At 43.8% G+C, this 12925-nt stretch overlaps 1 protein-coding gene across 1 annotated transcript; it reads left to right on the top strand.

The window, feature by feature from the left end:
• The first annotated feature begins 2073 nt into the window (after window positions 1-2073).
• TMEM115 (transmembrane protein 115) lies at window positions 2074-9423 on the top strand. Its single transcript, XM_054978785.1, has 2 exons — window positions 2074-3516; window positions 7814-9423. Exons 1-2 carry the CDS (start codon window positions 2663-2665, stop codon window positions 8019-8021), a joined length of 1062 nt encoding a protein of 353 aa, XP_054834760.1. The 5' UTR covers window positions 2074-2662; the 3' UTR covers window positions 8022-9423.
• Window positions 9424-12925: the final 3502 nt, after the last annotated feature.

Genomic DNA, 12925 nt, shown 5'->3' with positions numbered 1-12925 from the left:
CTGGCGCTAACTTTTCAATGATCACGGTGTCCACCAGGGGGATAATTCATCAGAAACAATTTCCATTTGAGTTTCTATCAGGGTGGTATCTGTTGTGAAGGAATAAAAATAAAAAACAATCACAAGAGCTGTTTAAATATAGTGTGCATAATACAGCTGAGGTCTTGTCCCTTACTTGAACAGGATAAATTTAAGCTTTAGGTTAGTAGCCTTGTTGATCTGCAATAAAACAGCGGGATTTGAGTCCAGTAGCACTTTAGAGATTAAAATTTTGAGGGTATGAGCTTTCAGCAGCTCCTTTCTTCAGGAGAAATGCAACTGTCCCATTGATACAGGACTTGGAAGCCTACCCTGGTCATAAATGCAACGGAACTTGCTCTCTTGTAACTTTGTATGGTATTGCAACCTTAGAACTGCTTGAATCTGACTGGATAGCACCCACCGTGTTTTCACAATTTTACCTTAAATGCATCCAAGGGCAGACCATGATTGGATTTTGTTGAATCTTGCTTCTCTGTCACAAACAATGCTGGTTACAAAAAGCATACACACCCCAACAGAAGTGCTGCTTCCTAGTCCATGTAATGCATGAACTGTGCTGTTCCAAAATGAGGGACATTTATGAAGGGGAGGCCAGTTAACAAACACTTATGTGAACATTGTATGGGACTTATATTGACAGCAGCAAAGCACTTTCAAGTCTCGTTTTTCTCACCTGCCTTGAAACTTTCACGATTTCCTCTTCCATATTTTCCTCATCATACCACACAAGTAAAAGGCATCTGAGATTTTGCAAATGACCCTCTCTGAAAGCAAAGCACAGTACGGTAAAAGTTCTGTTTCTGAGAACCTGTATGGCATAGCAGCTAGAGTGTCTGACTAGGATCCAGGAGCCAGAGATATGAATCTTCACTCATTGGAGTTTGGGGGTGAGCTTGGGCCAGTCACTTTTCCTTGGCTTAACCTACTTCATTGGGTTGTGGCTATGAGGACATAATGACTGAAGCTGTAAGCTGTTCTGGGTCTCCACTGGTAAGGAAATAAGGGAATATATAACTCAATAAATTCCACACAGAACTCTCACCAACTTTAGTTAACTTTATTTTCCCAAGTATATGTGCACAGGATTGCAGCCAAAGAATAGCGAGCATTCTAAATATAGGGCTACCCTACTCCATACAGTAGAGTGGTAGGATACAACCCAAAATGTCAGATAAACTTTCAAACGAGCACCTGCAACACAGGAACGTATGCTTTAGTTCACAAAAACTTATGCCAGAATCAATCTGTTTGTCTTTAATGGGTCACAAGACTTATTTTCTTGTTTTTGCCGCAACAGACTAATACATCTACTCTCACAGAAATATGGCTATAATAATTAATTTAGGACTACCGCAGCATCCTTTCTGTTATGAGCAACACAAGCTTTTGCCTCTTCTCAGGAACTCGACGTCCACAGATTAACAACCCAATGCCTTGCGTGCATTCTTGGGAGACTAAACCCCATTAAAATCAGGGGAATTTATTTCTGATTACACAGACACGGACCCGAGTTGCTCATGTCCCCGTCTCTGCCGTTCCCTCCATCAAATTAGTCTAGCTGGGAGCCTCGGCCTTCGCCCCTTGGCCAATCTGAGCCTCATACAGTATTACATACAAGGAGCTTCAGCCGTGCTAAGGCAAGAGACCCCATCAATGGATGACGTTCTTTGCTGGCACTGCTGCTTTGGACGGAGCGCTCTATTCTGCCCTGTCCTGCCCTGCTCTGTCTAGTATTACTGAACACTGGCTAAAACTGGGACCGCAGGCTCAGCCCTTCTCAATACCTAACTTGGCTCCACTGCTCCTCCCCAAGCAAACCGGAAGGCCTGAAACACTCCCTCTTCCAAGTCTCTTGTCTCCCCATTTCTGCGCAAACGCCGCGACTCAGTGGCGGCTAGGATTGGTAGTCATTTTCCCATTTGGCATCCTCAGTATGAGGGAGGCTTCGGACTCTATTTCCCAGCGTGCATCGCGAAGCGACTCTAAGCAGCTGCGCAAGCGCAGTCCTACTGTTTGTTTGCGTCTGGGGAGACCGTGAGGACCTGGCCTGCTGGACTTTGCGAGAGCGCCTGCCTGCTGGCACAGGGGAGGGCGTCGGCCTTGCCGGAGCGGCCCAGCGCAGGGAGGAGGAAGAAGGCTCCGCTTTCAGCGGAGACACAGGCCCGTGGAAGAGGCTCTTCCTGAAGGCCTTCCGCCTCCGCTATACGGCTGAATGTGGCCGCGAGGAGCCGGGCTGCGCCCACTCTTGGAATCCGGCCACCCACTTGCCTCGTCGCCTCTTGGCCTCTGAAACTCCCGCCGTATTCCAGTCTCCTGGAAACCGCTTGTGAGCGGACGAGAGGGTCGAAGCAGTGGTATTGGAGAGGGGCCTGGTGCCTGGGGGCTGTTGATGCTTTCTGTTTGGAGGCAAGCAGGGTAAAGGGACACCTTAGCACTAGCATCGAGCTACTATCGTCTCCGTTTGGGTTCTATGCGGAAGAAGAAGATGGACTTGACGGTGATTCCGCACTGAGAGCAAGAAGGGGGTTCCTGGCTGCCAGATCCCCTCCCCCTCTGCCCCTAAGCCAAGTCTGTTGTATCAAGGACCCTTTTTGGTGGGGCAGGGTGCGTGGGTGTAAACATGAACAGATACCTTCCAGTAGCCCGCCAACATTTCCTGGCTGTACTGGCCAGTACCAGTGTAGTAGTGAAGTCTATATGTGCCATTGTTATTCTGCTCTACCTTCTCTCCTTTGCTGTGGACACAGTTTTTGGACTTGGAGTGACACCAGGGTATCTTTTCCCACCCAACTTCTGGATTTGGACGTTGGCAACCCATAGTGTAGTGGAAAAACATATATGGAATGTAGGCATGAGTCTGGCCACAGTGGTGATAGCAGGAAGGTTGCTTGAGCCACTGTGGGGAGCTTTGGAGCTTTTGATCTTCTTCGCTGTGGTGAATGTGTCGGTTGGGCTCCTGGGGGCCTTTGCTTATCTTCTCACATATGTGGCATCATTCAATCTCTCTTACCTATTTACTGTTCAAATCTATGGTATGCTGGGCTTCCTTGGTGGTGTCTTGGTGGCCCTCAAGCAGACCATGGGTGACAGTACTGTCTTGAAGGTACCTCAGGTGCGAATGAAAGTTGTCCCTATGCTCTTGCTCCTGATTCTGGCAGTTCTGAGATTGACCACCCTCATCGAAAGCAACGTCTTGGCTTCTTACGGTTTTGGAGTGCTCTCCAGTTGGATATATCTCCGTTTTTACCAGAGGCACAGCAGAGGACGTGGTGACATGTCAGACCACTTTGCATTTGCCACATTCTTCCCTGAGATCCTGCAACCTGTTGTTGGCTTGGTGGCTAACCTCGTGCACAGCATCTTGGTGAAAGTGAAAGTCTGTCGGAAAACAGTGAAACGGTATGATGTTGGTGCCCCTTCATCCATTACTATTAGTTTGCCTGGAACAGATCCTCAGGATGCCGAACGGAGAAGGTAAATATTCTGAAATGCAGAACTAACTTGGAAATTGTATGAGATGATGTGAAAGGTAGGATTTTCCTAGTTCCATAAGAGAACTATTCACAGCTCATATTTTATTCCATAGCAGAATTTTTTCCAAAACATTCAGAGGAGTTAGCTGTGTTAGTCTGTAGTCACAAAGTAGTAAAGAGTCCAGTAGCACCTTTAAGATTAACCAACTTTATTGTAGCATAAGCTTTCGAGAACCACAGTTGTCTTCGTCAGATGCAATGAAGAGAACTGTGGTTCTTGAAAGCTTATGCTGCAATAAAGTTGGTTAGTCTTAAAGGTGCTACTGGACTCTTTACTATTTTTCCAAAAGAACATTATACAAAAAACAGAAATTAGTGACAGTCTTAGATCTTTCCTCTTCCACCAGCTGCCCTTTCCAGCTCTAGGAAAGTTTATTCCTGCGGTCATGACCCAAATTGGCAATTAGCCATAAGGGCCTGGATGCAGTAGTGGGAAGAGGGAAGGAAACAAAAACACCCTTCTTGCCTCTTCTGTCAGCCAACCTCCACTAATGAAGGCCCTCTCCCCCTTTCTGACTGCAGTCCATTGCTTCACATGGTTACCAGTTCTGACTTGCTGGGAATGAACATTCCCAGAAAGTCAGAAAGGACTACTGAGGGAGAGAAAAGCAGATAAATTGTGCAGGAGAACCTAATGTTTTTCAATATCCTTTTATCATATGCACCCAGAGACATTAAAGAACACATAATGATCTATGGTTTCAATCAGGGGGTTTTGTACATTGAGATAGAAGGCTTTTTAACTTCTTTGGGTAATATTAACAAATATAAATATCTTAGGTATTCATGGGACGGGTTTGTAAGGAATTGCTTTTTCTTGGTGTCCTTTGTTCAATCAATAGCATTGACATGTTTACACAACAAAATAGAATGGGCATACGTTTTTGCAGGAGTCAGGCATGTACTTTAAAACTTCCATTTGCATTCTGTGAGTTATTGAACAGTACATGTTGTGTTCCTCCATGAAACACTTGTCAGAAGTCTTTTCTACTGAGAGCTGCTTCCAATGTGCCATTGCAAACAGGCAGGAAACATGTCTAGGTGCCAAAGTTCTTGCTCACTTCTGTCTCACTTTCAGGTGTAACAAAATGTATCAGCAGGTTGTGGAAGTGCAGGGACTGTGTGTGATGGGTGAAAAATACATATTATCAAAGCAACAATGAGAAATGCCAAAATTGTGAGTAGTTTTGTGTATAGTTTAGTAGTGGTTCTGAAAACTTTTCGAAAAAGACACATTTCTAAATTCAAGCTTGGATTTCATGGTAAATCTCTGCTGACAGGACTTCCATCAGCAGAGCAGGATTTCCTTAACCCCTCTCCCCCACTGTAGGCCAACATGCCACCCCAGTGCTGGCGGGGGGGGGGGGCAGAGGACTTCCAGGAACAGCATGATGTGGGGATCTAAGCTCTGCAGCATTTTGTGCAGAGGCAGACTGAGCTCTATCAATTCACTTGTTCCTCATCTGAAAGAGACACAATCCATTTTTTGGGAGCTTGGCCCACATTTAAGACCTGTTGGTGTATAGCATTCATATAAAAAGAACTATCTTTTATTTATCAGTTTGCTACTAAGCACTCTTTTATTTGCTACTGAGCGCTTGGAATTCTGAAAATACATGCTGTTAACTTCAACAGATCTTCTGTTATGCTTAAAAAAACAAAATTGGAATTATTTTTGGAAACATGTCAAATTGGGGTGCCTATCTTGCCCTTTGCCAGGGTGATCTTCAAGTTTGTTTCAGTTTGAATATCAAATACGAGGTAATCATTTTTTTTCTAATCATATTAGATATCCACGCTAAGAATGTTTCTAAAAAGAGTGAGCTGAAGAAGTGAGCTGTGACTCACAAAAGCTCATACCCCACTACAAATTTTGTTAGTCTTATAGGTGCTACTGGATTCTTGCTATTTTCTAAAAAGAGTTGTTACTGTTTTGTAACAGAATTACTATTTTTCCCACACTTTCAAGTTCAAAGCTAACAGTGAGTTTCTATTTCTGATCGTTCCTTTCATGTGTGTGTAGTGCTATTAAGTGGCAGCCTACTTATGGCTACCACTGCTGTGGTTTTCAAGGCAAGAGACTAACAGAAATGGTTTGCCATTACCTGCCTCTGCATAGAGGCCCTAGTCTTCCTTGCTTGTCTCCCATCCAATTACTAACCAAGGCTGACCTAACTTGGTTTTCAAGATCTGACAAGAACAAGCTTTAATAGGCAACTGATATATGTTTAAAAAATACAAGCCTTTCCTTGTGTTAGACCCTGTTAGTCCTGTTTGAGGATTAAATGGGTTGAATTTATGCAGAGCCTTTAGCTACCTTAACTCTAATCAAATACCCTGAGTAATTGCCACACCTGCATATGTGCCTTCTGCTCCAGGCACAGGTCCAGGCTCAGTGTATTGAATGGAGAGTTACTTTTTAGGAGGTTCAAACCTTGACAGGTTAAAAGCAAACAAGACCAAGTAACTGCCTGCTTGACAACCTGACAGTCAATCTTCTTGTATAATGCATACTATGTGGAGACAGTGCAAGCCTAGAGCAAACTGAACGATTCCTATCCATATTTATTCCAACCGTAACCCATTGATTTCAGGGGGCTTATGATAGAGTCACTTTGGATTTCTGGATTATGTTATAGTATTGTAGAATTGACTGTGAACGTTGATTCCTGAAGAGGGTGGATGCATCTTAGTCTGGTGTCTCAGTTTTGACCATTCCACCTTGAATGACTCAGGAGTTTAGACTCTTGATCAAGCCTGTATTCCTGACAGTGTTGCTCTCAGCTTCACTGACACAGTCAAACCCTCTCACCGCTTTAAGGTGTATATCCAAAAGGGTAAAACTTTTATGCAAGTGTCATTCTAGCCTTCCTAATCATCTTTCTCACCATCTCAAGGGGGTAATGTAGTTGCAGAAATACCTGTTGCAGATCCTTCAAGTGAGTATCTCTGACTGAGGGGGCTGGAGCAGATGCCACTATAGAGTAGGGCTTGGCTATACCCAATGGATTGCTTGATGTGGCTGGGGTGGTGGCTAGAGGCATGTAGGTATGTTTGCCAATCTGTTGGATTCCAGTATAATGTGGTACTTACGAAACCCTCAAGTATCTGTGCTGTGGTGTCCAGGAAGTTTATTTCTTGTGTAGAGTTTCATCATAGGGACTAAAGATTAGAGACTGCAGTAGATTGAAAAAATAAAATGAAGCTTTAAAGCCATTGTAATGTTTTGCCATATAAATAGTTTTTGTTTTGTTTTGTTTCTGCTGGTTAGCATGGAGAGGGGTTGAATATTTGTACTGTCATTATAAATGCAGGCCTCTAAAGCAAAAAGGAGGGAGACTGGATGGGTGAAGCATGCTGTGAGTGGATGAGAGAAATACCCTAGGGGAGTCAAATGAACGGTAGTTTAGTCAGAGCACTGAAGGAAAGTGTAGAGTCTGTCTAGGTCATTGAGTCTATATGGAAGTCTTTGTGTGGGTGAGAGGAGAGAGTTCTGTTATGCTGTGAGTGAGTGGAGAGTTCAGAGGTCTGTATGTTCCATGTATACCGGTTTTGAAACCACCAAGTTTATGAACCTATTCTGAAACCAATATGCTTTAAATTACTCAGGAACCATTACACTTCTGTCCTTATAAATAAATCTGGTTAAGTAAAACGCCATTTTCATCTGGAATATAGATATTTTTTCTATTTCAGTGCCACATGCTGTCATTTTACCATCTATAACTAAGCCTTCCTGTAATACAAAACAAACTGAGAGAAGTCTAAATTGGGGTGGGGCGGGGGGAGATAACAAAAACCATTTTGAAACATAAAACAGGAAGCAAGGAGGCAGCATAATACAGCCATTTCTAGCAAGATGCCATTACAAGCCTTCTAGCAAGGTGCCATTACAGGAATTACACTATATAGGTCACATAAAAGGGGGCAAAATGCCACAGCCATCACTAGAAGTATCTTAATCTGATGTACTTAATTCCAGTAGTATGCAGGCCTGCTGTACTTTGAAGTATTTTAAAGTGGTAGCCCGTGACCAGAATATACTCTGTGTACATTAGATTGATGAAATAGAAGGAGAGGGGAAGTGAGCAGGGATTAACAAACGGTGTTTTGGAGCCAATGTATTCCCTCCCCCCTTTTAAATAGCTGATCAAAATGAGTAAAGCTCTCTTTCATTATTCACATCACAGAACACTCACCCTGCCATTAACTCATTGGCTTGCTTTCTCATTCTTTAGACAACTGGCCCTAAAGGCACTGAATGAGCGGCTGAAACGTGCAGAAGACCAGTCAGCATGGCCTAGCCTGGAGGATGATGATGAAGACAACAGCAAGGTTGACATTCCACTACTCCCTGAGAAGAGCCGGGACTCTATCACTGCAGGAAAAGCAACCAGTCAGGAATCCAGCCTCATTACCTTTGAGGATGCCCCTGCTCAGTCATGACCATGAAGTTCCTCCATCCTCTTCTCCCTATCCCGGTGTGTCAGAGCTGCTAATTGATCCTTCATGTGCCCTCCCTCACAGTACTGCCTACTCTGCAGGGAGCAAAACACTACGTCTGCAGGGTCTGAGAGGTTGGGGCTACCTCCTTCCAGCATTTATTAGCCATATGTGGCTGATGCCAGGTCTTTAGACTCTTGATGGAAACTGTTAACTGTTGCACAGACCTGAGATTCTCTTTTCCTTTCAGAAGGGCTCCTGAAACTAAGAATTTCTTGGCACTGTTGGAGCATATGGAGAGGGGGAGTCTGCATCTCTCCAGCAAAATAAAGAGGGTCAGTCTGAATAAAGAGCCCTACATAAGCTACCGATGCTAGTAGCTGTCATTGTGGCTGTTAACACTTGTGTGTAGCTCTGTTTGGTTGCAGTTTTGGTCAATCTGTATAGGGCCCAGGATCACCTACCCTGGTTAATCAGATCCCATTTTGAGTTCTTATTGTCACACCACTATGTAAACCCCACTTGGGCATCTTGGAACAAGATTTCTTTTTATCTTAGTGGCAGTGATTGTCAAAAATAACTCTGCAGTTTATTTTTTTTTCTTTCAGAGTTGGTTTTGGTGTTGATTTAAATGAGCAAGCACTTTTTTAATTAAAAAATCCTTTGCTGTATTTGCTGAATTAAACTTATCTCTTCTGCCCTCTAGACTTGGCAACAGTGGTCAACGAAAAAAGTTGCTGGATAAGGTTTTTGTAGGACCAGCAGTTAAAAGCCTTTTTAATAATAACATAACCTCTTAGATCCATCCCTTTAATTTTTACAGTGAATATATTTAGGGATACTGAGCAGCTGGCTTCTAGTATACAAGGTGCCACATGGAAAAGCATCATCTCAGGCTTCCTACTGGACACCTAGAGGGAATTAATTATATTTTTAGGCCTTTGTCCTTTATTTTCCTTTGCAGTGATTCAAATGACAATGCAGCTTCTGTTTTAGGTTGAATGTCAGTCCATTCTGGGACTATTGGGATGAACTTTTTCCTTCAGTAGAAAATATATGTCGCTGATTCTATTTTACTTTTAAAGGTGCTTTTTTGTGGGACTCCTAACAATGCCTCAAATGCCTGCTTTTCTCCTTGGTTAGATCAGTAGCCTTTTTCTTTCTCTGGGATGACAGGCTTTGGTGGGAGGAGTGGGGCAGCAGAACCTAAATTTTCTTGCCTTGACACCCAATCTGAAAAGAGAGGAGCAAGGCTGGAGTGCTTAGGAGAATGGGAGAAGAGTGTGAGACAATGTTAATGATGATTTTTTCAAAAGACCACGAGAAGGCTTTTGTCAAGCAGGAAATAAACACACAATTTCAGTATCAATAAAATGTTCTTTCGAAGAAAGTGTCCTGAATTGGCTTTAACCTACCTTTATTTGACTGTCCAAATAAAGACCTAGTTAGTCTAATAGCAGTCCTAATAGCATTTTAATTGCTGTTAACAGTTGAGATTGTTAAGTTGCAGGTTAAAAGTTTTGGGATTGATTTATCTTTTTTGTAAATGCTTAACTATGTGAATGTTGGGGGCTTGCTCGCTTTTTTTTTATCGCTCATGAAAGAAAAGGACCATCAAATTGGGATAGAGATTAATTTTACTGGGACTGAGGACTGGAATGCTGTTTCAAGTATTAACTTTAGAGTGAAATCCTAAGCAGAATCAAAAAGAGTCCAGTAGCACCTTTAAGACTAACCAACTTTATTGTAGCATAAGCTTTCAAGAATCACAGTTCTCTTTGTCAGATGCATGGAGGGCAAGAAGAAACTGGTCAGATATATAGGTGGAGAGGGGAAGGAGGAGTAGATGCAAACAGTAGCTTCTGATATGGAGATCAGTTTGCTACTGTTAAGGAAGTCAGTTACTTCTGATAATGAGATAACCATTCATAGTCTCTATTCAATCCCGGCCTGACTGAGTCAAATTTACATATGAATTCCAATTCAGCAGCTTCCCGTTGGATTTTGTTTTTGGAAGGTTTCTGTTGAACTACAGTGACCTTTAAGTCCTTGATGGAATGTCCTGGTAGACTGAAGTGTTCTCCCACTGGTTTCTGGATGTTGCCATTTTTAATGTCAGATTTGTGTCCATTTATTCTTTTGCGCAGAGGTTGGCTGGTTTGTCCAATGTACAGAGCAGATGAACATTATTGGCACATGAGGGCATATATCACATTGGAGGATGAGCAGTTGTAAGAGCCAGAGACAGTGTAGTTGACACCATTGGGTCCTATAATTGTATTCCCTGGGTAGATATATAAGGGCAGAGCTGGCATCTGGGTCTGTTGCAGGGCCTGGTACCTGTGCGGGTGACTCTGCTAGCCGATTCATGATTGTAAGTGAGAAGTAGTTTCAGGTTGGGGGGCTGTCTCTAGGCAAGGAGAGGTCTTCCACCCAGGGCTTCTGAGAGAGAGGTATCATTTTCCAGGACGGGTTGTAGCTCACTGATGATACGTTGGATGGGTTTGAGCTGTGAGCTATAGGTGACAACCAGTGGTGTTCTGCTGCTGGTTCTTTTTGGTTTGTCCTGCAGCAGACTGTTTCTGGGTACTAGTCTGACCCTGTCAATTTGTTTCCTCACTTCATTTGGTGGGTACTGTAGTCCTCCATGCATCTGACGAAGAGAACTGTGATTCTTGAAAGCTTATGCTACAATAAAGTTGGTTAGTCTTAAAGGTGCTACTGGACTCTTTTTGATTTTGCTACTACAGACTAACATGGCTAACTCCTCTGCATCTATGATCCTAAGCAGAGTTACTCCAGTCTAAGCCTGTTGAAATCAGTGGGCTTAGACTGGAGCGGCCTCCTTTCCTAGGGGATCTTTGCTATCCCACTTTTGTCTAAGGAGTTCTGGGGAGCAGAAAAGGAGTTTTTCTCACCTCATGTTATCCCCCATAGCTGCCATCCCATACCAGTGTCTGATTTCAAACAGCTGTGACTTGCAACTCGTAGTTATGTGCCTGTGTGATCCAGGCCTGGCTCTGTGAATGCAGTGAATACTACAGATTAAGAACATAAGAAGAGCCATGCTGCCTCAGACCAAAGGCCCATCCAGGTCCAGCATTCTGTTCACACAGTGGCTGACCACCTGCCTCTAGGAAGCCCACAAGCAGGATGGCAGCATCCTCCCACCTGTGTTCCCCAGCAACTGATATAAAGCGTAGACATGGACATGAATCAAAATACAAACCAAATTTCGTGACGAAACAGGCAGATTCGCGTATCGTGAAACGTTTTGTGGGAGCGTGTTTTTTCACAAAATCCACAACTTTGGGGGTTGATTTGTGAATGCTTCTTGATGCCAGACAGGCTGGCGCCGATCCATTGATCCCCTAGGCAACGTTGGCCCGGAATGTCTGCAGACCTTTTGTTGCCATGAAAACCACAATCTTAGCCCACATAACTTTGATAGGCAGCTCTCCCTGCCAACCTGAGAGCTGAGCAATGTGGGTCTGCGCAAGTTTACCTGGGACCTGTTGTCGGAGACTCCTTCCCCTCTCTGTTTCCCTTCTCCGTTTTTAAGAACAGGATGGTGGAGTAGCAGTGGTGGCAGCAGCCTCAGCAGCTCCTTCTGCTGCTGCTTGCCCACTTCAAGAACCCTTTCCTGACTCTCTACCTCCCATCCTCCTCCTGCTCTGACATGCCTTCCCACCCTCTCACCCCGCCCCCAAGCTCTCCTGAGTGAATCCGCTCTGCTTGGCTTTTCCTTTAAGAACATGCAGGCGGGGGGGGCATGGCAGAGCAGCAGGAGGACGGTAAGAAGAAGTCAGCAAAGAGAACCTGAAGAGAGGAAAACCCAAGCAGATCCGCTCTACTTGACTTTTCTTCCAGCAGTGGCAAAAAGCAGGAGGACGGGAGGGAAAAGTCAGCAAAGAAAGCCTGAAGAGAGCTACTTGGTAGCTGAAGGAGAGCTTGATGAAGTCTCCCTGTGAGTTTGGCATCTCTGGGTGTGAAGGGGACCATTGAAGTGCCCCGGGTTCTGACGAATCACAAAACTAACGAATTGTATCACAAAACAGGACAATTTCATGGAAGTTTGTGTTCTGTGATTCATGGAACGTGACAAAATATGAAACTCATTTCGGTTTTTTCCCATTTCGTGCCCATCCTGCCTCTAGTACTAGAGGGAGTAGATATCCATTATGACTAGTAGCCATTGATGGTCCCACCCTCCATGAATCTGTCTACTCTCCTTTTAAAGTCTTCCAAGTTGGCCATCACTATCCTGTGGCAGCGAGTTCCACAAGTTATCTATGCGCTGTGCATACTACTTTTTGTCTGCCCTTAATCTTCCATCCTTCAGCTTCAGTGGATGATGCCAGGTTCCAGTATTATGACAGAGGAAGAAAAATTTCTCTCTGTCCACTCCACCATGCATGATTTTATAGACCGTTATCATGTCTCCCCTTCATTGCTTTTCTAAGCTAAACAGTCCTAAGTGTTTTAACTTATCCTCAGAGGGCAGTTGCTCTAACCCTCTTATCATTTTGGTTGCTCTTTTCTGTACCTTTTCAAACTCTACAATAGCCTTTTTCAGGACAGGCGATGAGGACTGTATACAATACTTCAAGTGTCTTTCCATAGATTTGTATGGCAGTATGATAGTGGCATTTTTGTTCTGTTTGTTTTCTAATTATTGCCTTTTGCATAAAAGCTGCACGCTGGCTTGATACTTTCATTGAGTTACCCACCACCCCAGGGTCCCGTTCTTGTTCTGTTACTGCCAGCTCAGATTCAGTCAGTGTATATGGGATTTTTTGCCCCAGTATGCATCACTTCATACTTGCTCACATAGAATCTCATTTGCCATTTTAATGCCCACTCCCCTCGTTTGGAGAGATACTTTTGGAGATCTTTGTAATCTGTTT

This window comes from Eublepharis macularius, chromosome 4 (genome assembly GCF_028583425.1).
Source record: "Eublepharis macularius isolate TG4126 chromosome 4, MPM_Emac_v1.0, whole genome shotgun sequence".
In the NCBI taxonomy this organism is placed as follows: Eukaryota; Metazoa; Chordata; class Lepidosauria; order Squamata; family Eublepharidae; genus Eublepharis; species Eublepharis macularius.
The sequence above is the reverse complement of the archived record's forward strand: the minus strand, read 5'-3'. Positions and strand labels throughout refer to the sequence as shown.

What these genes read in the sequence shown, in the direction of transcription:
- TMEM115 (XM_054978785.1), top strand. Translation starts at nt 2,663, where the DNA reads ATGAACAGATACCTTCCAGTAGCCCGCCAACATTTCCTGGCTGTACTG. An exon ending in CAGGATGCCGAACGGAGAAG is followed by an intron (nt 3,517 to 7,813) that starts GTAAATATTCTG and finishes CTCATTCTTTAG; the next exon opens with ACAACTGGCCCTAAAGGCAC.